General features: G+C 45.0%; 1 protein-coding gene across 1 annotated transcript; it reads left to right on the top strand.

The window, feature by feature from the left end:
- Window positions 1-16,236: 16,236 nt before the first annotated feature.
- On the top strand, window positions 16,237-25,632 carry LOC138364315 (mucin-22-like). Its single transcript, XM_069323916.1, has 2 exons — window positions 16,237-16,338; window positions 21,349-25,632. The coding sequence occupies exons 1-2, from the start codon at window positions 16,237-16,239 to the stop codon at window positions 25,630-25,632; spliced, it is 4,386 nt and encodes a 1,461-aa protein (XP_069180017.1).
- The last annotated feature ends 450 nt before the right edge of the window (window positions 25,633-26,082 follow it).

The following is a 26,082-nucleotide window of genomic DNA, read 5'->3' as shown; positions in this document are numbered from 1 at the left end:
GGGGCGTCTCATCTTGGGCCACCAGCTGTGGGAGCGGGGCGTCTCATCTTGGGCCACCAGCTGTGGGAGTGGGGCGTCTCATCTTGGGCCACCAGCTGTGGGAGTGGGGCGTCTCACCTTGGGCCACCAGCTGTGGGAGTGGGGCGTCTCATCTTGGGCCACCAGCTGTGGGAGTGGGGCGTCTCATCTTGGGCCACCAGCTGTGGGAGTGGGGCGTCTTACCTTGGGCCACCAGCTGTGGGAGTGGGGCGTCTCATCTTGGGCCACCAGCTGTGGGAGTGGGGCGTCTCATCTTGGGCCACCAGCTGTGGGAGTGGGGCGTCTCATCTTGGGCCACCAGCTGTGGGAGCGGGGCGTCTCATCTTGGGCCACCAGCTGTGGGAGTGGGGCGTCTCGTCTTGGGCCACCAGCTGTGGGAGTGGGGCGTCTCATCTTGGGCCACCAGCTGTGGGAGTGGGCGTCTCATCTTGGGCCACCAGCTGTGGGAGTGGGGCGTCTCATCTTGGGCCACCAGCTGTGGGAGTGGGGCGTCTCATCTTGGGCCACCAGCTGTGGGAGTGGGGCGTCTCATCTTGGGCCACCAGCTGTGGGAGTGGGGCGTCTCATCTTGGGCCACCAGCTGTGGGAGCGGGGCGTCTCATCTTGAGCCACTAGCTGTGGGAGTGGGGCGTCTCGTCTTGGGCCACCAGCTGTGGGAGTGGGGCGTCTCATCTTGGGCCACCAGCTGTGGGAGTGGGGCGTCTCATCTTGGGTCACCAGCTGTGGGAGTGGGGCGTCTCATCTTGGACCACCAGCTGTGGGAGTGGGGGCGTCTCATCTTGGGCCACCAGCTGTGGGAGTGGGGCGTCTCATCTTGGCCACCAGCTGTGGGAGTGGGGCGTCTCAGCTTGGACCACCAGCTGTGGGAGTGGGGCGTCTCATCTTGGGCCACCAGCTGTGGGAGTGGGGCGTCTCATCTTGGGCCACCAGCTGTGGAGTGGGGCGTCTCATCTTGGGCCACCAGCTGTGGGAGTGGGGCGTCTCATCTTGGGCCACCAGATGTGGGAGTGGGGCGTCTCATCTTGGACCACCAGCTGTGGGAGTGGGGGCGTCTCATCTTGGGCCACCAGCTGTGGGAGTGGGGCGTCTCATCTTGGGCCACCAGCTGTGGGAGTGGGGCGTCTCATCTTGGACCACCAGCTGTGGGAGTGGGGCGTCTCATCTTGGACCACCAGCTGTGGGAGTGGGGGTCTCATCTTCGGCCACCAGCTGTGGGAGTGAGGCGTCTCATCTTGGGCCACCAGCTGTGGGAGTGGGGCGTCTCATCTTGGGCCACCCAGCTGTGGGAGTGGGGCGTCTCATCTTGGACCACCAGCTGTGTATTAGTGGGGCGTCTCATCTTGGGCCACCAGCTATGGGAGTGGGGCGTCTCATCTTGGGCCACCAGCTGTGGGAGTGGGGCGTCTCATCTTGGGCCACCAGCTGTGGGAGTGGGGCGTCTCATCTTGGGCCACCCAGCTGTGGGAGTGGGGCGTCTCATCTTGGACCACCAGCTGTGGGAGTGGGGCGTCTCATCTTGGGCCACTAGCTGTGGGAGTGGGGCGTCTCATCTTGGACCACCAGCTGTGGGAGTGGGGCGTCTCATCTTGGGCCACCAGCTGTGGGAGTGGGGCGTCTCATCTTGGGCCACCAGCGGTGGGAGTGGGGCGTCTCATCTTGGGCCACCAGCTGTGGGAGTGGGGCGTCTCATCTTGGGCCACCAGCTGTGGGAGTGGGGCGTCTCATCTTGGGCCACCAGCTGTGGGAGTGGGGCGTCTCATCTTGGGCCACCAGCTGTGCGAGTGGGGCGTCTCATCTTGGGCCACCAGCTGTGGGAGTGGGGCGTCTCATCTTGGACCACCAGCTGTGGGAGTGGGGCGTCTCATCTTGGGCCACCAGCTGTGGGAGTGGGGCGTCTCATCTTGGACCACCAGCTGTGGGAGTGGGGCGTCTCATCTTGGACCACCAGCTGTGGGAGTAGGGCGTCTCGTCTTGGGCCACCAGCTGTGGGAGTGAGGCGTCTCATCTTGGGCCACCAGCTGTGGGAGTGGGGCGTCTCATCTTGGAACATTCTCTAACATTGCATTTTCTGACAATTTGCTGATATACCAGACTGTGATGGCTTTGTGTTGCAGCTTGCAGATGTTAAGTTCCCCGTTCCTTTCCTTACCACTCAAGGAAAGAAGTTATGTTAATGTCTAATGTCTAATATGTTACCCGAATTACCTGATAACATACTAGACACATTAGCCTTGATATATAAGTGTTTGACGCAAGTAGCCTTGATATATAAGTGTTTGGCGCAAGTAGCCTTGATATATAAGTGTTTGACGCAAGTAGCCTCAATATATAAGTGTTCGACGCAAGTAGCCTCAATATATAAGTGTTTTGACGCAAGTAGCCCCGATATATAAGTGTTTGACGCAAGTAGCCCCGATATATAAGTGTTTGACGCAAGTAGCCTCAATATATAAGTGTTTGACGCAAGTAGCCTCAATATATAAGTGATTGACGCAAGTAGCCTCGATATATAAGTGTTTGACGCAAGTAGCCCCGATATATAAGTGTTTGACGCAAGTAGCCTCGATATATAAGTGTTTGACGCAAGTAGCCCCGATATATAAGTGTTTGACGCAAGTAGCCCCGATATATAAGTGTTTGACGCAAGTAGCCCTGATATATAAGTGTTTGACGCAAGTAGCCCTGATATATAAGTGTTTGACGCAAGTAGCCCCGATATATAAGTGTTTGACGCAAGTAGCCTCGATATATAAGTGTTTGACGCAAGTAGCCCCGATATATAAGTGTTTGACGCAAGTAGCCCGATATATAAGTGTTTGACGCAAGTAGCCTTGATATATAAGTGTTTGACGCAAGTAGCCTCGATATATAAGTGTTTGACGCAAGTAGCCCCGATATATAAGTGTTTGACGCAAGTAGCCTCGATATATAAGAGTTTGACGCAAGTAGCCCCGATATATAAGTGTTTGACGCAAGTAGCCCCGATATATAAGTGTTTGATGCAAGTAGCCTCGATATATAAGTGTTTGACGCAAGTAGCCTCGATATATAAGTGTTTGACGCAAGTAGCCCCCGATATATAAGTGTTTGACGCAAGTAGCCCCGATATATAAGTGTTTGACGCAAGTAGCCCCGATATATAAGTGTTTGACGCAAGTAGCCCCGATATATAAGTGTTTGACGCAAGTAGCCCCGATATATAAGTGTTTGACGCAAGTAGCCCCGATATATAAGTGTTTGACGCAAGTAGCCCTGATATATAAGTGTTTGACGCAAGTAGCCTCGATATATAAGTGTTTGACGCAAGTAGCCTTGATATATAAGTGTTTGACGCACGTAGCCTCGATATATAAGTGTTTGACGCAAGTAGCCTCGATATATAAGTGTTTGACGCAAGTAGCCTCGATATATAAGTGTTTGACGCAAGTAGCCTCGATATATAAGTGTTTGACGCAAGTAGCCTTGATATATAAGTGTTTGACGCAAGTAGCCTCGATATATAAGTGTTTGACGCAAGTAGCCTCGATATATAAGTGTTTGACGCAAGTAGCCTTGATATATAAGTGTTTGACGCAAGTAGCCTCGATATATAAGTGTTTGACGCAAGTAGCCTCGATATATAAGTGTTTGACGCAAGTAGCCTCGATATATAAGTGTTTGACGCAAGTAGCCTCGATATATAAGTGTTTTGACGCAAGTAGCCTCGATATATAAGTGTTTGACGCAAGTAGCCTTGATATATAAGTGTTTGACGCAAGTAGCCTTGATATATAAGTGTTTGACGCAAGTAGCCTCGATATATAAGTGTTTGACGCAAGTAGCCTCGATATATAAGTGTTTGACGCAAGTAGCCTCGATATATAAGTGTTTGACGCAAGTAGCCTCGATATATAAGTGTTTGACGCAAGTAGCCTTGATATATAAGTGTTTGACGCAAGTAGCCTCGATATATAAGTGTTTGACACAAGTAGCCCTCGATATATAAGTGTTTGACGCAAGTAGCCTCGATATATAAGTGTTTGACGCAAGTAGCCTCGATATATAAGTGTTTGACGCAAGTAGCCTTGATATATAAGTGTTTGACGCAAGTAGCCTCGATATATAAGTGTTTGACGCAAGTAGCCTCGATATATAAGTGTTTGACGCAAGTAGCCTTGATATATAAGTGTTTGACGCAAGTAGCCTCGATATATAAGTGTTTGACGCAAGTAGCCTCGATATATAAGTGTTTGACGCAAGTAGCCTCGATATATAAGTGTTTGACGCAAGTAGCCTCGATATATAAGTGTTTGACGCAAGTAGCCTCGATATATAAGTGTTTGACGCAAGTAGCCTTGATATATAAGTGTTTGACGCAAGTAGCCTCGATATATAAGTGTTTGACGCAAGTAGCCTCGATATATAAGTGTTTGACGCAAGTAGCCCTCGATATATAAGTGTTTGACGCAAGTAGCCTCGATATATAAGTGTTTGACGCAAGTAGCCTCGATATATAAGTGTTTGACGCAAGTAGCCTCGATATATAAGTGTTTGACGCAAGTAGCCCTCGATATATAAGTGTTTGACGCAAGTAGCCCGATATATAAGTGTTTTGACGCAAGTAGCCTCGATATATAAGTGTTTGACGCAAGTAGCCTCGATATATAAGTGTTTGACGCAAGTAGCCTCGATATATAAGTGTTTGACGCAAGTAGCCCCGATATATAAGTGTTTGACGCAAGTAGCCTCGATATATAAGTGTTTGACGCAAGTAGCCCCGATATATAAGTGTTTGACGCAAGTAGCCCCGATATATAAGTGTTTGACGCAAGTAGCCCCGATATATAAGTGTTTGACGCAAGTAGCCTCGATATATAAGTGTTTGACGCAAGTAGCCCCGATATATAAGTGTTTGACGCAAGTAGCCCCGATATATAAGTGTTTGACGCAAGTAGCCCCGATATATAAGTGTTTGACGCAAGTAGCCCCGATATATAAGTGTTTGACGCAAGTAGCCTCGATATATAAGTGTTTGACGCAAGTAGCCCCGATATATAAGTGTTTGACGCAAGTAGCCTTGATATATAAGTGTTTGACGCAAGTAGCCCCGATATATAAGTGTTTGACGCAAGTAGCCTTGATATATAAGTGTTTGACGCAAGTAGCCTCGATATATAAGTGTTTGACGCAAGTAGCCCCGATATATAAGTGTTTGACGCAAGTAGCCTTGATATATAAGTGTTTGACGCAAGTAGCTTCGATATATAAGTGTTTGACGCAAGTAGCCTTGATATATAAGTGTTTGACGCAAGTAGCCCCGATATATAAGTGTTTGACGCAAGTAGCCTCGATATATAAGTGTTTGACGCAAGTAGCCCCGATATATAAGTGTTTGACGCAAGTAGCCCTCGATATATAAGTGTTTGACGCAAGTAGCCCCGATATATAAGTGTTTGACGCAAGTAGCCTCGATATATAAGTGTTTGACGCAAGTAGCCTCGATATATAAGTGTTTGACGCAAGTAGCCCCGATATATAAGTGTTTGACGCAAGTAGCCCCGATATATAAGTGTTTGACGCAAGTAGCCTCGATATATAAGTGTTTGACGCAAGTAGCCTCGATATATAAGTGTTTGACGCAAGTAGCCCCGATATATAAGTGTTTGACGCAAGTAGCCTCGATATATAAGTGTTTGACGCAAGTAGCCTCGATATATAAGTGTTTGACGCAAGTAGCCCCGATATATAAGTGTTTGACGCAAGTAGCCCCGATATATAAGTGTTTGACGCAAGTAGCCTCGATATATAAGTGTTTGACGCAAGTAGCCTCGATATATAAGTGTTTGACGCAAGTAGCCCCGATATATAAGTGTTTGACGCAAGTAGCCCCGATATATAAGTGTTTGACGCAAGTAGCCTCGATATATAAGTGTTTGACGCAAGTAGCCTCGATATATAAGTGTTTGACGCAAGTAGCCTCGATATATAAGTGTTTGACGCAAGTAGCCCCGATATATAAGTGTTTGACGCAAGTAGCCTCGATATATAAGTGTTTGACGCAAGTAGCCCCGATATATAAGTGTTTGACGCAAGTAGCCTCGATATATAAGTGTTTGACGCAAGTAGCCTCGATATATAAGTGTTTGACGCAAGTAGCCCCGATATATAAGTGTTTGACGCAAGTAGCCTCGATATATAAGTGTTTGACGCAAGTAGCCTTGATATATAAGTGTTTGACGCAAGTAGCCTCGATATATAAGTGTTTGACGCAAGTAGCCTCGATATATAAGTGTTTGACGCAAGTAGCCTCGATATATAAGTGTTTGACGCAAGTAGCCTCGATATATAAGTGTTTGACGCAAGTAGCCCCGATATATAAGTGTTTGACGCAAGTAGCCTCGATATATAAGTGTTTGACGCAAGTAGCCTTGATATATAAGTGTTTGACGCAAGTAGCCTCGATATATAAGTGTTTGACGCAAGTAGCCTCGATATATAAGTGTTTGACGCAAGTAGCCCCGATATATAAGTGTTTGACGCAAGTAGCCTTGATATATAAGTGTTTGACGCAAGTAGCCTCGATATATAAGTGTTTGACGCAAGTAACCCCGATATATAAGTGTTTGACGCAAGTAGCCTCGATATATAAGTGTTTGACGCAAGTAGCCTCGATATATAAGTGTTTGACGCAAGTAGCCCCGATATATAAGTGTTTGACGCAAGTAGCCTCGATATATAAGTGTTTGACGCAAGTAGCCTTGATATATAAGTGTTTGACGCAAGTAGCCTCGATATATAAGTGTTTGACGCAAGTAGCCTCGATATATAAGTGTTTGACGCAAGTAGCCTCGATATATAAGTGTTTGACGCAAGTAGCCTCGATATATAAGTGTTTGACGCAAGTAGCCTCGATATATAAGTGTTTGACGCAAGTAGCCTCGATATATAAGTGTTTGACGCAAGTAGCCTTGATATATAAGTGTTTGACGCAAGTAGCCCCGATATATAAGTGTTTGACGCAAGTAGCCTCGATATATAAGTGTTGACGCAAGTAGCCTCGATATATAAGTGTTTGACGCAAGTAGCCTCGATATATAAGTGTTTGACGCAAGTAGCCCCGATATATAAGTGTTGACGCAAGTAGGCCTCGATATATAAGTGTTTGACGCAAGTAGCCTTGATATATAAGTGTTTGGACGCAAGTAGCCCCGATATATAAGTGTTTGACGCAAGTAGCCTTGATATATAAGTGTTTGACGCAAGTAGCCTCGATATATAAGTGTTTGACGCAAGTAGCCTTGATATATAAGTGTTTGACGCAAGTAGCCCCGATATATAAGTGTTTGACGCAAGTAGCCTCGATATATAAGTGTTTGACGCAAGTAGCCTCGATATATAAGTGTTTGACGCAAGTAGCCCCGATATATAAGTGTTTGACGCAAGTAGCCTCGATATATAAGTGTTTGACGCAAGTAGCCTCGATATATAAGTGTTTGACGCAAGTAGCCCCCGATATATAAGTGTTTGACGCAAGTAGCCTCGATATATAAGTGTTTGACGCAAGTAGCCCCGATATATAAGTGTTTGACGCAAGTAGCCCCGATATATAAGTGTTTGACGCAAGTAGCCTCGATATATAAGTGTTTGACGCAAGTAGCCCCGATATATAAGTGTTTGACGCAAGTAGCCCCGATATATAAGTGTTTGACGCAAGTAGCCCCCGATATATAAGTGTTTGACGCAAGTAGCCCCGATATATAAGTGTTTGACGCAAGTAGCCCCGATATATAAGTGTTTGACGCAAGTAGCCCCGATATATAAGTGTTTTGACGCAAGTAGCCCCGATATATAAGTGTTTGACGCAAGTAGCCCCGATATATAAGTGTTTGACGCAAGTAGCCCCGATATATAAGTGTTTGACGCAAGTAGCCTCGATATATAAGTGTTTGACGCAAGTAGCCCCGATATATAAGTGTTTGACGCAAGTAGCCCCGATATATAAGTGTTTGACGCAAGTAGCCTCGATATATAAGTGTTTGACGCAAGTAGCCCCGATATATAAGTGTTTTGACGCAAGTAGCCCCGATATATAAGTGTTTGACGCAAGTAGCCTTGATATATAAGTGTTTTGACGCAAGTAAGCCCCGATATATAAGTGTTTGACGCAAGTAGCCCCGATATATAAGTGTTTGACGCAAGTAGCCTCGATATATAAGTGTTTGACGCAAGTAGCCCCGATATATAAGTGTTTGACGCAAGTAGCCTCGATATATAAGTGTTTGACGCAAGTAGCCCCGATATATAAGTGTTTGACGCAAGTAGCCCGATATATAAGTGTTTGACGCAAGTAGCCCCGATATATAAGTGTTTGACGCAAGTAGCCCCGATATATAAGTGTTTGACGCAAGTAGCCCCGATATATAAGTGTTTGACGCAAGTAGCCCTGATATATAAGTGTTTGACGCAAGTAGCCTCGATATATAAGTGTTTGACGCAAGTAGCCTCGATATATAAGTGTTTGACGCAAGTAGCCTCGATATATAAGTGTTTGACGCAAGTAGCCCCGATATATAAGTGTTTGACGCAAGTAGCCTCGATATATAAGTGTTTGACGCAAGTAGCCCCGATATATAAGTGTTTGACGCAAGTAGCCCCGATATATAAGTGTTTGACGCAAGTAGCCTCGATATATAAGTGTTTGACGCAAGTAGCCCGATATATAAGTGTTTGACGCAAGTAGCCCCGATATATAAGTGTTTGACGCAAGTAGCCCCGATATATAAGTGTTTGACGCAAGTAGCCTCGATATATAAGTGTTTGACGCAAGTAGCCCCGATATATAAGTGTTTGACGCAAGTAGCCCCGATATATAAGTGTTTGACGCAAGTAGCCTCGATATATAAGTGTTTGACGCAAGTAGCCCCGATATATAAGTGTTTGACGCAAGTAGCCCCGATATATAAGTGTTTGACGCAAGTAGCCCCGATATATAAGTGTTTGACGCAAGTAGCCCCGATATATAAGTGTTTGACGCAAGTAGCCCCGATATATAAGTGTTTGACGCAAGTAGCCCCGATATATAAGTGTTTGACGCAAGTAGCCCCGATATATAAGTGTTTGACGCAAGTAGCCCCGATATATAAGTGTTTGACGCAAGTAGCCCGATATATAAGTGTTTGACGCAAGTAGCCTCGATATATAAGTGTTTGACGCAAGTAGCCCCGATATATAAGTGTTTGACGCAAGTAGCCCGATATATAAGTGTTTGACGCAAGTAGCCTCGATATATAAGTGTTTGACGCAAGTAGCCCCGATATATAAGTGTTTGACGCAAGTAGCCCCGATATATAAGTGTTTGACGCAAGTAGCCTTGATATATAAGTGTTTGACGCAAGTAGCCTCGATATATAAGTGTTTGACGCAAGTAGCCTCGATATATAAGTGTTTGACGCAAGTAGCCTCGATATATAAGTGTTTGAACGCAAGTAGCCCGATATATAAGTGTTTGACGCAAGTAGCCTCGATATATAAGTGTTTGACGCAAGTAGCCCCGATATATAAGTGTTTGACGCAAGTAGCCCGATATATAAGTGTTTGACGCAAGTAGCCCGATATATAAGTGTTTGACGCAAGTAGCCCCGATATATAAGTGTTTGACGCAAGTAGCCCCGATATATAAGTGTTTGACGCAAGTAGCCTCGATATATAAGTGTTTGACGCAAGTAGCCTCGATATATAAGTGTTTGACGCAAGTAGCCTCGATATATAAGTGTTTGACGCAAGTAGCCTCGATATATAAGTGTTTGACGCAAGTAGCCTCGATATATAAGTGTTTGACGCAAGTAGCCTCGATATATAAGTGTTTGACGCAAGTAGCCCCGATATATAAGTGTTTGACGCAAGTAGCCTCGATATATAAGTGTTTGACGCAAGTAGCCTCGATATATAAGTGTTTGACGCAAGTAGCCCCGATATATAAGTGTTTGACGCAAGTAGCCCCGATATATAAGTGTTTGACGCAAGTAGCCCCGATATATAAGTGTTTGACGCAAGTAGCCCCGATATATAAGTGTTTGACGCAAGTAGCCCCGATATATAAGTGTTTGACGCAAGTAGCCCCGATATATAAGTGTTTGACGCAAGTAGCCTCGATATATAAGTGTTTGACGCAAGTAGCCCCGATATATAAGTGTTTGACGCAAGTAGCCCCGATATATAAGTGTTTGACGCAAGTAGCCTCGATATATAAGTGTTTGACGCAAGTAGCCCGATATATAAGTGTTTGACGCAAGTAGCCTCGATATATAAGTGTTTGACGCAAGTAGCCTCGATATATAAGTGTTTGACGCAAGTAGCCCCGATATATAAGTGTTTGACGCAAGTAGCCCCGATATATAAGTGTTTGACGCAAGTAGCCTCGATATATAAGTGTTTGACGCAAGTAGCCCCGATATATAAGTGTTTGACGCAAGTAGCCCCGATATATAAGTGTTTGACGCAAGTAGCCTCGATATATAAGTGTTTGACGCAAGTAGCCCCGATATATAAGTGTTTGACGCAAGTAGCCTCGATATATAAGTGTTTGACGCAAGTAGCCCCGATATATAAGTGTTTGACGCAAGTAGCCCCGATATATAAGTGTTTGACGCAAGTAGCCCCGATATATAAGTGTTTGACGCAAGTAGCCCCGATATATAAGTGTTTGACGCAAGTAGCCCTGATATATAAGTGTTTGACGCAAGTAGCCTCGATATATAAGTGTTTGACGCAAGTAGCCCCGATATATAAGTGTTTGACGCAAGTAGCCCCGATATATAAGTGTTTGACGCAAGTAGCCCCGATATATAAGTGTTTGACGCAAGTAGCCCCGATATATAAGTGTTTGACGCAAGTAGCCTCGATATATAAGTGTTTGACGCAAGTAGCCCCGATATATAAGTGTTTGACGCAAGTAGCCTCGATATATAAGTGTTTGACGCAAGTAGCCCCGATATATAAGTGTTTGACGCAAGTAGCCCCGATATATAAGTGTTTGACGCAAGTAGCCCCGATATATAAGTGTTTGACGCAAGTAGCCCCGATATATAAGTGTTTGACGCAAGTAGCCCTGATATATAAGTGTTTGACGCAAGTAGCCTCGATATATAAGTGTTTGACGCAAGTAGCCCCGATATATAAGTGTTTGACGCAAGTAGCCCCGATATATAAGTGTTTGACGCAAGTAGCCCAGATATATAAGTGTTTGACGCAAGTAGCCCCGATATATAAGTGTTTGACGCAAGTAGCCCTGATATATAAGTGTTTGACGCAAGTAGCCTCGATATATAAGTGTTTGACGCAAGTAGCCCCGATATATAAGTGTTTGACGCAAGTAGCCCCGATATATAAGTGTTTGACGCAAGTAGCCCTGATATATAAGTGTTCGACGCAAGTAGCCCCGATATATAAGTGTTTGACGCAAGTAGCCCCGATATATAAGTGTTTGACGCAAGTAGCCCCGATATATAAGTGTTTGACGCAAGTAGCCCCGATATATAAGTGTTTGACGCAAGTAGCCCCGATATATAAGTGTTTGACGCAAGTAGCCCCGATATATAAGTGTTTGACGCAAGTAGCCTCGATATATAAGTGTTTGACGCAAGTAGCCCCGATATATAAGTGTTTGACGCAAGTAGCCCCGATATATAAGTGTTTGACGCAAGTAGCCTCGATATATAAGTGTTTGACGCAAGTAGCCCCGATATATAAGTGTTTGACGCAAGTAGCCTCGATATATAAGTGTTTGACGCAAGTAGCCCCGATATATAAGTGTTTGACGCAAGTAGCCTCGATATATAAGTGTTTGACGCAAGTAGCCCCGATATATAAGTGTTTGACGCAAGTAGCCCCGATATATAAGTGTTTGACGCAAGTAGCCTCGATATATAAGTGTTTGACGCAAGTAGCCCCGATATATAAGTGTTTGACGCAAGTAGCCTCGATATATAAGTGTTTGACGCAAGTAGCCCCGATATATAAGTGTTTGACGCAAGTAGCCTCGATATATAAGTGTTTGACGCAAGTAGCCCCGATATATAAGTGTTTGACGCAAGTAGCCCCGATATATAAGTGTTTGACGCAAGTAGCCTCGATATATAAGTGTTTGACGCAAGTAGCCCCGATATATAAGTGTTTGACGCAAGTAGCCTCGATATATAAGTGTTTGACGCAAGTAGCCCCGATATATAAGTGTTTGACGCAAGTAGCCTCGATATATAAGTGTTTGACGCAAGTAGCCCCGATATATAAGTGTTTGACGCAAGTAGCCTCGATATATAAGTGTTTGACGCAAGTAGCCCCGATATATAAGTGTTTGACGCAAGTAGCCCCGATATATAAGTGTTTGACGCAAGTAGCCTCGATATATAAGTGTTTGACGCAAGTAGCCCCGATATATAAGTGTTTGACGCAAGTAGCCCCGATATATAAGTGTTTGACGCAAGTAGCCCCGATATATAAGTGTTTGACGCAAGTAGCCCCGATATATAAGTGTTTGACGCAAGTAGCCCCGATATATAAGTGTTTGACGCAAGTAGCCCTGATATATAAGTGTTTGACGCAAGTAGCCCCGATATATAAGTGTTTGACGCAAGTAGCCCCGATATATAAGTGTTTGACGCAAGTAGCCCTGATATATAAGTGTTTGACGCAAGTAGCCCCGATATAGTATGCAAGATCTTTTATTTTGTCCAACTTATTTACTGGCGTCTCCCTCTCTTTCCTTCCCTCCCGCCTTCCCTCTAGCTGTCTCCTCCCTCCCTCCTTCCCTCTAGCTGTCTCCTCCCTCCCTCCTTCCCTCTAGCTGTCTCCTCCTCCCTCCCGCCTTCCCTCTAGCTGTCTCCTCCTCCCTCCCGCCTTCCCTCTAGCTGTCTCCTCCTCCCTCCCTCCTTCCCTCTAGCTGTCTCCTCCTCCCTCCCTCCTTCCCTCTAGCTGCCTCCTCCTCCCTCCCTCCTTCCCTCTAGCTGCCTCCTCCTCCCTCCCGCCTTCCCTCTAGCTGTCTCCTCCTCCCTCCCGCCTTCCCTCTAGCTGTCTCCTCCTCCCTCCCTCCTTCCCTCTAGCTGCCTCCTCCTCCCTCCCGCCTTCCCTCTAGCTGTCTCCTCCTCCCTCCCTCCTTCCCTCTAGCTGTCTCCTCCTCCCTCCCTCCTTCCCTCTAGCTGCCTCCTCCTCCCTCCCTCCTTCCCTCTAGCTGCCTCCTCCTCCCTCCCGCCTTCCCTCTAGCTGTCTCCTCCTCCCTCCCGCCTTCCCTCTAGCTGTCTCCTCCTCCCTCCCTCCTTCCCTCTAGCTGCCTCCTCCTCCCTCCCTCCTTCCCTCTAGCTGTCTCCTCCTCCCTCCCTCCTTCCCTTTAGCTGTCTCCTCCTCCCTCCCGCCTTCCCTCTAGCTGTCTCCTCCTCCCTCCCTCCTTCCCTCTAGCTGTCTCCTCCTCCCTCCCTCCTTCCCTCTAGCTGTCTCCTCCTCCCTCCCTCCTTCCCTCTAGCTGTCTCCTCCTCCCTCCCTCCTTCCCTCTAGCTGTCTCCTCCTCCCTCCCTCCTTCCCTCTAGCTGCCTCCTCCTCCCTCCCTCCTTCCCTCTAGCTGCCTCCTCCTCCCTCCCTCCTTCCCTCTAGCTGTCTCCTCCTCCCTCCCTCCTTCCCTCTAGCTGTCTCCTCCTCCCTCCCTCCTTCCCTCTAGCTGTCTCCTCCTCCCTCCCTCCTTCCCTCTAGCTGTCTCCTCCTCCCTCCCTCCTTCCCTCTAGCTGCCTCCTCCTCCCTCCCTCCTTCCCTCTAGCTGTCTCCTCCTCCCTCCCTCCCTCCTTCCCTCTAGCTGTCTCCTCCTCCCTCCCTCCTTCCCTCTAGCTGTCTCCTCCTCCCTCCCTCCTTCCCTCTAGCTGTCTCCTCCTCCCTCCCTCCTTCCCTCTAGCTGTCTCCTCCTCCCTCCCTCCTTCCCTCTAGCTGTCTCCTCCTCCCTCCCTCCTTCCCTCTAGCTGTCTCCTCCTCCCTCCCTGTGCGCCTCCATCCCCCTCCACTTCCCTCTCCTCCATCACTAAGCTTTAATATTACCCTGTGCTATAATTCACCTTAATTAACCTTAAGCTTCAAGATCCACCAGTAATTCTCAACAGAACTTGTTGTGTGTGTGTGTGTGTGTGTGTGTGTGTGTGTGTGTGTGTACTCACCTAGTTGTGTTTGCGGGGGGTTGAGCTCTGGCTCTTTGGTCCCGCCTCTCAACCGTCAATCAACAGGTGTACAGATTCCTGAGCCTATTGGGCTCTATCATATCTACACTTGAAACTGTGTATGGAGTCAGCCTCCACCACATCACTTCCTAATGCATTCCATTTGTCAACCACTCTGACCCTAAAAAAAGTTCTTTCTAATATCTCTGTGGCTCATTTGGGCACTCAGTTTCCACCTGTGTCCCCTTGTGCGTGTGCCCCTTGTGTTAAATAGCCTGTCTTTATCTACCCTATCAATTTCCTTGAGAATCTTGAATGTGGTGATCATGTCCCCCTAACTCTTTTGTCTTCCAGCGAAGTGAGGTTTAATTCCCGTAGTCTCTCCTCGTAGCTCATACCTCTCAGCTCGGGTACTAGTCTATTGGCAAAGCTTTGAACCTTTTCCAGTTTAGTCTTATCCTTGACTAGATATGGACTCCATGCTGGGGCTGCATACTCCAGGATTGGCCTGACATATGTGGTATACAAAGTTCTGAATTCCTTACACATGTTATGATTCCTTACACAAGTTTCTGAATGCCGTTCTTATGTTTGCCAGCCTGGCATACGCCGCTGATGTTATCCTCTTGATATGGGCTGCAGGAGACAGGTCTGGCGTGATGTCAACCCCCAAGTCTTTTTCTCTGAGTCTTGAAGAATTTCATCTCCCAGATGATACCTTGTATCTGGCCTCCTGCTCCCTACACCTATCTTCATTACATTACATTTGCTTGGGTTAAACTCTAACAACCATTTGTTCGACCATTTCTTCAGCTTGTCTAGGTCTTCTTGAAGCCTCAAACAGTCCTCTTCTGTTTTAATCCTTCTCATAATTTTAGCATCGTCTGCAAACATTGAGAGAAATGAATCGATACCCTCCGGGAGATCATTTACATATATCAGAAACAAGATAGGACCGAGTACAGAGCCCTGTGGGACTCCACTGGTGACTTCACGCCAATCGGAGGTCTCACCCCTCACCGTAACTCTCTGCTTCCTATTGCTTAGATACTCCCTTATCCACTAGAGCACCTTACCAGCTACACCTGCCTGTCTCTCCTACAGCTACACCTACCTGTGTGTGTGTGTGTGTGTGTGTGTGTGTGCGTGTGCGTGTGCGTGTGCGTGTGCGTGTGTGTGTGTGTGTGTGTATTGGTGTGTGTGTGTGTATTGGTGTGTGTGTGTGTGTGTGTGTGTGTGTGTGTGTGTGTGTGTGTGTGTGTATTGGTGTGTGTGTGTGTGTGTGTGTGTGTGTGTGTGTGTGTGTGTGTGTGTGTGTGTGTGTGTGTGTGTGTGTGTGTGTGTGTGTGTGTGTGTATTGGTGTGTGTGTGTGTGTGTGTGTGTGTGTGTGTGTGTGTGTGTGTGTGTGTGTGTGTGTGTGTGTGTAAATGTATCTTATGTGTTTGTATAAAGACAGTTCAAAAGCTGACATGACCTGACCAGACTTCAGCTGGCTTTAGGAGCGCTTATACCGACATTAAAAAAAATACTTAAATCCCAGCAGGTAGAAAGACGACAAGTGAGAGGCAGGTAAGAATAGCTGAAGTGTGACAATGGAAGAGCGGGAACGACAAGCGGAACATTAAGAAGGTGTTGAATATATCAACATAGTACACACTGGATAAACTCAGTTTCACGAATGCCCTGGGTAAATAATTACCCAGGAACTATTTACTCTACCCACCATGAGAGTAAGAACAAGACGGGAACATAACGATGCCAACACAGAAGACACTGTTCAATATAATAAGCCTATTACACCTGATTAATCATTGAATGTGCTTCGGCCCCTATTATCCCCTATTTATCCCCCTTGCCTTTTCCTTTATTCCACTTGTTTTCTCACCTGACCCCGTACTCGTATAATTCTAACGAGATCTGTAAGTTCTTAGCACTTGAGAATGAACCATGGAGGTTCGAAACGTTGTGCAATTGTATAATAAGTGTAATACATTCTATAGTAATTCACTTTTTTCTTCACCTTCAAACATGACTTTTGGAGAACTTCTCTTTCAAATGAACTCTGATGCAAGAATAATAGTTAGAAGGATTGAAGCCCTAAACCAGAAGATAGTTAATACAGAATATGCTGTCATATTCAATGATATATATATATATATATATATGTATATATACCTTCTGAAGGTATATATATACACCTTCTGAAGATGTATTTAATATACGAAAGTACTTAAGGAAATTTCCTGTTTCATTTTTCCTTCGTGGTCTGACATTGTCACATTCTTAATCACGTGTTTATTTTCGTGATATACACATATGTATATATATATATATATATATATATATATATATATATATATATATATATATATATATATATATATATATATATATTCAAAGACTGAGCTTCAGCTCCTTGGTCCCGCCTCTCAATATTTTGTTAACTGTCTTATTGTCCTGATCCATCCCATGTCACTCAATTACTATATACCATGTGATTTACATAAGTATTTTGCATGTCGTGATCAAGTCTCCAACTTTCTTGGCTACATTAGTGACGTTGTGTTCTGTTGTGTATGATGTATATGTGTCTGTGGATTTAAGTTAATTTGGTTAAATGTGTGTAGGTGTGTGTGTGTGTATTGCGGTGTATGAGTGGAGGTGTATTGTGTATCATACTGAACATATCTGAGTGTATGGACGAATACAGTGAGTGTATTTATAATGTATTCATCACACGTTCTGTGGTTTCAAGGATACATATGGCTGTGTATACATATGTAAACACACACAGGTATACATAACACGTATGAGTAAATACAACATACACGCTCCCCAAGAGCTACACAAGAAGGTGAGAAAGCTCCGAGGCAACAAGGTCTACAGATGGTAGTGATTAAGGAGGATTATCGCCCCTAGCAGTGACCAGGTGAGATCTGAACACCTTCCTCGTAAATACGGATTGGGCTGTGAATCACCTCCCGGGGTAGTTAGAGAAGGGCTTACCTCACGAGAGACAGAGAGAGAGAGACAGAGAGAGAGAGAGAGAGAGAGAGAGAGAGAGAGAGAGAGAGAGAGAGAGAGAGAGAGAGAGAGAGAGACAGAGAGAGAGAGAGAGAGAGAGAGAGAGAGAGAGAGAGAGAGAGAGAGAGAGAGAGAGAGAGAGAGAGAGAGAGAGAGAGAGAGAGAGAGAGAGAGAGAGAACATTATGGGAATTTCACCACAATCCTTTTCAAGTGATTTTTACATCATACCTGCCAATCTTTAGTGATTCTCTTGATAATTAATACCTGATTAATATGTTATTAATTAATGTTATTAATTAATACCTTTTAGCTTCCTCTCTTCGTACTCTCTTTGTTAAAACCTTGCCAGTTGGGCTATTGCAATTTTTCATATATTTATCTTTTTCTGTGTATGTCTTCCATTTCCTTGGACCTGGAATGGTGGGTTCTTGACCATCTTCATAACAGCCAATATTTTCCCATTCTCTGGAACATCATTTTTTACTTCTACTTCTCTTCAACAACTACTTACTACTTCCGCCTTTATTCTCTCTACTTCTTGCACCGCGATCACCTCTTCTCCTTCTACTAACTTTACTTGATAATGCCTTATGCTTCATCCCATCTTATGCCTCCCAGAGGCTTGAGAAAATGCTTTTCTTTTTGCAATATTCGCAATATACTCATGCTAGTGTAAGCATGCAACCCGTTCTCGCAAATTTAATAAGTCAATATTGACGTATTAAATATGTGCATAGGTGACATACTTAACATAATAGATACCCTTAAAAAGATTCATAGAAAACACCGACCTTACCTAACCTTGTTAGTATGTTAAGATAAGCATCTTATTGCTTCGTAATTACAATTATTACCTAACCTATAATAGGTATAGGTTAAGTAATAATTGTAATTACGAAGCAATAAGATGCTTATCTTAAGATACTAACAAGGTTAGGTAAGGTCGGTGTTTTCTATGAATCTTTTTAAGGGTATCTATTATGTTAAGTATGTCACCTATGCACATATTTAATACGTCAATATTGACTTATTAAATTTGCGAGAACGGGTTGCAACAGCAGCGCTTCGCGAAATTGACATAATGTCCCGTTTTCTGTTTGTGAGTCATCTGGTTGGTTTGGATAAGGGAGGCTTTAGTACGTCAGTTTCTTGACGTTCAGAACGCTGGCCAGAATGGACTGGATATACAGCAGAAGCTCTCAATTGGTTTAAAATTATCAGTCTGTGGTCTTCAGGGGTCATTAAGTTCAGGTAAATAGAGATTTCATCTTATATCTTCTCCATATCTTACCAATATCTGGGAGAACATTGTCAAGATTGCAAGTAAATTTGGTTTTGCTATGGCACCTTAAGTTCCTGTTAACTTGTTCCACTTGGGGTGGACGGTAGAGCGACGGTCTCGCTTCATGCAGGTCGGCGTTCAATCCCCGACCGTCCAAGTGGTTGGACACCATTCCTGCCTCCCGTCCCATCCCAAATCCTTATCCCCTTTCCAAGTGCTATATAGTTGTAATGGCTTGGCGCCTTCCCCCTGATAGTGCCTTCCTTCCTTCCTGTTGATAATTCTTTATTTTTGAGTCTCTTTGTTGCACCCCTGATAGATTCATTTACAGTAAATCCCATGCTTATTTTACACCTTGGTAAATTCACACACCATTGTGATACTTCTACAATCATTGCTTTAATCTTCTCAAACTATATTCCGCTTCACCTCTTTTCCACTCTACAGCAGAGGGCTCTTATATAACTCTTTTCCTGTGGGATTTTTCCCCATTTTCCTGACAAGTTGAGTCTATAGGTTTATGAAACATCATATTAAAAATATATTGTTGACCAGACCACACACTAGAAGGTGAAGGGACGACGACGTTTCGGTCCGTCCTGGACTATTCTCAAGTCGATTGTGGACCATTCTCAAGTCGATTGTGGACCATTCTCAAGTCGATTGTGGACCATTTTCAAGTCGATTGTGAACCATTTTCACAATCGACTTGTGAATGGTCCAGGACGGACCGAAACGTCGTCGTCCCTTCACCTTCTAGTGTGTGGTCTAGTCAACATACTTTAGCCACGTTATTGTGACTCATCGCCTGCAAAAATATGTTGGTTTCCAGAAATAACTATTTCTTCTTTCCCTCCAAATTTGACTTTTCAAACTGTCGAAGCACCAGTGACATCTTGATAGATTTTTTTCAAGTTTACATCAATTCTTAACACCTTTTTTGGAGGTACACATAGGCTGTAGACGCCCATTTTTATACCACTTTAAGGTAAAATAGCCCAATTGTATTCCATTTGCGTCTGGAAACATTTAAGATTCTATCCTTCAAATCTTTCCCCGTCTTAAGGACTGACTTTTATGTTGCCTCATATGACCAATATGAGGCGTGCCTCAGGGGACATGTTGACAGTGCCTCAGGGAACATGTTGACAGTGCCTCAGGGGACATGTTGACAGTGCCTCAGGGGACATGTTGACAGTGCCTCAGGGAACATGTTGACAGTGCCTCAGGGGACATGTTGACAGTGCCTCAGGGGACATGTTGACAGTGCCTCAGGGGACATGTTGAAAGTGCCTCAGGGGACATGTTGAAAGTTCCTCAGGGAACATGTTGAAAGTGCCTCAGGGAACATGTTGAAAGTTCCTCAGGGAACATGTTGAAAGTGCCTCAGGGAACATGTTGAAAGTGCCTCAGGGCACATGCTGAAAGTTCCTCAGGGAACATGTTGACAGTGCCTCAGGGAGCATGTTGAAAGTGCCTCAGGGGACATGCTGAAAGTGCCTCAGGGGACATGCTGAAAGTGCCTCAGGGGACATGCTGAAAGTTCCTCAGGGGACATGTTGACAGTGCCTCAGGGAACATGTTGAAAGTGCCTCAGGGGACATGCTGAAAGTGCCTCAGGGGACATGCTGAAAGTTCCTCAGGGAACATGTTGAAAGTTCCTCAGGGAACATGTTGAAAGTGCCTCAGGGAGCATGTTGAAAGTGCCTCAGGGGACATGTTGAAAGTGCCTCAGGGAACATGTTGAGAGTACTTTTTGTTTCCCCTGGCAGACCTTAGAGCTCTTTCCGGACTCTATTTAGAGCCTTTTGTTGACAACTTCACTATTTTCTGTTGTGTTAAGAATGTTACAATTTATTGAAATATTTTAGCTTTGTTTTATTTGTTTTATAAAACTATAATATAGCTATATAGCTATAGGTTAAAATCAATATAGCTATAGGTTAGGTAGTAATTGTAATTAAGAGGCAATAAAATGCTTTGCTTCAAAACTAAGACGGTTAGGTGAGGTCGTGGTTTTCTTTTCAGCTTTTCAGGTAAACTCAAATATTCACAATATATTTGACAGTACGGTTTAACACTAAGTGAAAATAAGTACAATTCGTGACTGTCATACATAGTACATAATTACACTTATGGGGCTGTTACATTTACCTCCCCATTTTTGGAGGACGGACTGTCCATTTTACAACTCCGTTTATTAAAAGAACAGGTGTTAAATCCAAGATGAATTAGTACACAACAATTGATGCACAACCACTCCCACTAATTCACCAAATTTTAGATGGCTTTAGGACAGAGCTATAGGGAGCCGGTCGGCCGAGCGGACAGCTCGCTGGTCTTGTGATCCTGTGGTCCTGGGTTCGATCCTAGGCGCCGGCTAGAAACATTGGGCAGAGTTTCTTTCACCCTATGCCCCTGTTACCTAGCAGTAAAATAGGTACCTGGGTGTTAGTCAGCTGTCACGGGCTGCTTCCTGGGGATGGAGGCCTGGTCGAGGACCGGGCCGCGGGGACACTAAAGCCCCGAAATCATCTCAAGATAACCTCAAGATAACCTCAAGAAGGACGAATAAGTATTTTTGAGAGCCTTCCATGCAAAGTTATTGGACAATACAGGAAAAAAAGCAATTTTCACGGATGTGGGTTAAATTTTCCCAATTAATAACGTTTCTCCTTCCTATCTTGAGAGAGGCAGTAATTACAAATTAATTTAATTACAGATTAATTAACAAATTAATTACAGTCACCTTCCAGTATAAGGGAGGTGTTCACTCTGGCTTAGCTAGACAATGTCTTCACTAACACCTTCACAATATACCTCCTTGGCTAGACCGAAACGTTCCCTTTGGTATATGTGGTGAGGCGTCGAAGCGAACTTGCAGAAGTTCCTGTTGTCTGCTCAGAACTTACAGAAGTTCCTGTTGTCTGCTCAGAACTTACAGAAGTGCCTGTTGTCTGCTCAGAACTTATAGAAGTGCATGCTGTCTGCTCAGACCTTACAGAAGTGCATGCTATCTGCTCAGAACTTACAGAAGTGCCTGTTATCTGCTCAGAACTTACAGAAGTGCATGCTGTCTGCTCAGAACTTACAGAAGTGCCTGTTGTCTGCTCAGAACTTATAGAAGTGCATGCTGTCTGCTCAGACCTTACAGAAGTGCATGCTATCTGCTCAGAACTTACAGAAGTGCCTGTTATCTGCTCAGAACTTACAGAAGTGCATGCTGTCTGCTCAGAACTTACAGAAGTGCATGTTGTCTGCTCAGAACTTACAGAAGTTCCTGTTGTCTGCTCAGAACTTACAGAAGAGCCTGTTGTCTGCTCAGAACTTACAGAAGTGCCTGCTGTCTGCTCAGAACTTACAGAAGTGCCTGCTGTCTGCTCAGAACTTACAGACGTGCATGTTGTCTGCTCAGAACTTACAGACGTGCATGTTGTCTGCTCAGAACTTACAGACGTGCATGTTGTCTGCTCAGAACTTACAGAAGTTCCTGCTGTCTGCTCAGAACTTACAGACGTGCCTGCTGTCTGCTCAGAACTTACAGAAGTGCATGCTGTCTGCTCAGAACTTACAGAAGTGCATGCTGTCTGCTCAGAACTTACAGAAGTGCATGCTGTCTGCTCAGAACTTACAGAAGTGCATGCTGTCTGCTCAGAACTTACAGAAGTGCATGCTGTCTGCTCAGAACTTACAGAAGTGCATGCTGTCTGCTCAGAACTTACAGAAGTGCATGCTGTCTGCTCAGAACTTACAGAAGTGCATGCTGTCTGCTCAGAACTTACAGAAGTGCATGTTGTCTGCTCAGAACTTACAGAAGTTCCTGTTGTCTGCTCAGAACTTACAGACGTGCATGTTGTCTGCTCAGAACTTACAGACGTGCATGTTGTCTGCTCAGAACTTACAGAAGTTCCTGCTGTCTGCTCAGAACTTACAGACGTGCCTGCTGTCTGCTCAGAACTTACAGAAGTGCATGCTGTCTGCTCAGAACTTACAGAAGTGCATGCTGTCTGCTCAGAACTTACAGAAGTGCATGTTGTCTGCTCAGAACTTACAGAAGAGCATGTTGTCTGCTCAGAACTTACAGAAGTGCATGTTGTCTGCTCAGAACTTACAGAAGTGCCTGTTGTCTGCTCAGAACTTACAGAAGTTCCTGTTGTCTGCTCAGAACTTACAGAAGTGCCTGCTGTCTGCTCAGAACTTACAGAAGTTCCTGTTGTCTGCTCAGAATTTACAGAAGAGCATGTTGTCTGCTCAGAACTTACAGAAGTGCATGTTGTCTGCTCAGAACTTACAGAAGTGCATGCTGTCTGCTCAGAACTTACAGACGTGCATGTTGTCTGCTCAGAACTTACAGAAGTGCATGCTGTCTGCTCAGAACTTACAGAAGTGCCTGCTGTCTGCTCAGAACTTACAGAAGTGCATGTTGTCTGCTCAGAACTTACAGAAGTGCATGTTGTCTGCTCAGAACTTACAGAAGTGCCTGTTGTCTGCTCAGAACTTACAGAAGTGCATGCTGTCTGCTCAGAACTTACAGACGTGCATGTTGTCTGCTCAGAACTTACAGAAGTGCATGCTGTCTGCTCAGAACTTACAGAAGTGCCTGCTGTCTGCTCAGAACTTACAGAAGTGCATGTTGTCTGCTCAGAACTTACAGAAGTGCATGTTGTCTGCTCAGAACTTACAGAAGTGCCTGCTATCTGCTCAGAACTTACAGAAGTGCCTGTTGTCTGCTCAGAACTTACAGAAGTACATGCTGTCTGCTCAGAACTTACAGAAGTGCCTGTTGTCTGCTCAGAACTTACAGAAGTGCCTGTTGTCTGCTCAGAACTTACAGAAGTGCATGCTGTCTGCTCAGAACTTACAGAAGTGCCTGTTGTCTGCTCAGAACTTACAGAAGTGCCTGTTGTCTGCTCAGAACTTACAGAAGTGCCTGTTGTCTGCTCAGAACTTACAGAAGTACATGCTGTCTGCTCAGAACTTACAGAAGTACATGCTGTCTGCTCAGAACTTACAGAAGTGCCTGTTGTCTGCTCAGAACTTACAGAAGTGCCTGTTGTCTGCTCAGAACTTACAGAAGTTCCTGTTGTCTGCTCAGAACTTACAGAAGAGCCTGTTGTCTGCTCAGAACTTACAGAAGTGCATGTTGTCTGCTCAGAACTTACAGAAGTGCGTACTGTCTGCTCAGAACTTACAGAAGAGCCTGTTGTCTGCTCAGAACTTATAGAAGTGCATGTTGTCTGCTCAGAACTTACAGAAGTGCATGCTGTCTGCTCAGAACTTACAGAAGTGCGTACTGTCTGCTCAGAACTTACAGAAGTGCCTGTTGTCTGCTCAGAACTTACAGAAGTGCCTGTTGTCTGCTCAGAACTTACAGAAGTGCATGTTGTCTGCTCAGAACTTACAGAAGTGCGTACTGTCTGCTCAGAACTTACAGAAGAGCCTGTTGTCTGCTCAGAACTTATAGAAGTGCATGTTGTCTGCTCAGAACTTACAGAAGTGCATGCTGTCTGCTCAGAACTTACAGAAGTGCGTACTGTCTGCTCAGAACTTACAGAAGTGCCTGTTGTCTGCTCAGAACTTACAGAAGTGCCTGTTGTCTGCTCAGAACTTACAGAAGTGCATGTTGTCTGCTCAGAACTTACAGACGTGCATGTTGTCTGCTCAGAACTTACAGAAGAGCCTGTTGTCTGCTCAGAACTTACAGAAGTGCATCTTGTCTGCTCAGAACTTACAGAAGTGCATCTTGTCTGCTTAGAACTTACAGAAGTGCATGTTGTCTGCTCAGAACTTACAGAAGTTCCTGTTGTCTGCTCAGAACTTACAGAAGTGCCTGTTGTCTGCTCAGAACTTACAGAAGTGCATCTTGTCTGCTCAGAACTTACAGAAGTGCATCTTGTCTGCTTAGAACTTACAGAAGTGCATGTTGTCTGCTCAGAACTTACAGAAGTTCCTGTTGTCTGCTCAGAACTTACAGAAGTTCCTGTTGTCTGCTCAGAACTTACAGAAGTGCCTGTTGTCTGCTCAGAACTTACAGAAGTGCATGTTGTCTGCTCAGAACTTACAGAAGTGCATGTTGTCTGCTCAGAACTTACAGAAGAGCATGTTGTCTGCTCAGAACTTACAGAAGTGCATGTTGTCTGCTCAGAACTTACAGAAGAGCATGTTGTCTGCTCAGAACTTACAGAAGTGCATGTTGTCTGCTCAGAACTTACAGAAGAGCATGTTGTCTGCTCAGAACTTACAGAAGTGCATGCTGTCTGCTCAGAACTTACAGAAGTGCGTACTGTCTGCTCAGAACTTACAGAAGAGCCTGTTGTCTGCTCAGAACTTACAGAAGAGCCTGTTGTCTGCTCAGAACTTACAGAAGTGCATCTTGTCTGCTCAGAACTTACAGAAGTGCATCTTGTCTGCTTAGAACTTACAGAAGTGCATGTTGTCTGCTCAGAACTTACAGAAGTTCCTGTTGTCTGCTCAGAACTTACAGAAGTGCCTGTTGTCTGCTCAGAACTTACAGAAGTGCATCTTGTCTGCTCAGAACTTACAGAAGTGCATCTTGTCTGCTTAGAACTTACAGAAGTGCATGTTGTCTGCTCAGAACTTACAGAAGTTCCTGTTGTCTGCTCAGAACTTACAGAAGTTCCTGTTGTCTGCTCAGAACTTACAGAAGTGCCTGTTGTCTGCTCAGAACTTACAGAAGTGCATGTTGTCTGCTCAGAACTTACAGAAGTGCATGTTGTCTGCTCAGAACTTACAGAAGAGCATGTTGTCTGCTCAGAACTTACAGAAGTGCATGTTGTCTGCTCAGAACTTACAGAAGAGCATGTTGTCTGCTCAGAACTTACAGAAGTGCATGTTGTCTGCTCAGAACTTACAGAAGAGCATGTTGTCTGCTCAGAACTTACAGAAGTGCATGTTGTCTGCTCAGAACTTACAGAAGAGCATGTTGTCTGCTCAGAACTTACAGAAGTGCCTGTTGTCTGCTCAGAACTTACAGAAGTGCTTACTGTCTGCTCAGAACTTACAGAAGTGCCTGTTGTCTGCTCAGAACTTACAGAAGTGCGTACTGTCTGCTCAGAACTTACAGAAGTGCCTGTTGTCTGCTCAGAACTTATATAAGTGCATGCTGTCTGCTCAGAACTTACAGAAGTGCATGTTGTCTGCTTTGAACTTACAGAACAGCATGTTGTTTAGCCAGAAATTCAAGTTCTTGGGTTACCAAATTAGCAGGAAATGCACATATTTGTGGGCACCGCCAGATAATTCTGCCATCGTATCAAAGGCTTTGCAAGATCAACAACACATCTGTCTTCAAGCCAAGAGAAGTGTTGCAACTCTCTTCCCTAGTAGTGTCTAGAGTGGACCGTGGATGCCCCCCCCCCCCCCCACAGCCAAGCCAAGGTGTTCCTTGGCTTTTGCTCTCAGCCCTGATCATTGTCTGCACAGCTTGCATCATGCAGGTTTGAGTGCACAGGCGCCCTGCACTGTGCCACATCACAGAGCTTGTGTGTAGAGAATGGGGCGTCTTTCATGCAATAGTTAATGTACGCGGTGTTGCCTGCAGTGGTC

Source organism: Procambarus clarkii, chromosome 13 (assembly GCF_040958095.1).
Source record: "Procambarus clarkii isolate CNS0578487 chromosome 13, FALCON_Pclarkii_2.0, whole genome shotgun sequence".
Classification (NCBI taxonomy): Eukaryota; Metazoa; Arthropoda; class Malacostraca; order Decapoda; family Cambaridae; genus Procambarus; species Procambarus clarkii.
This window is presented reverse-complemented; position numbering and strand designations above follow the sequence as displayed.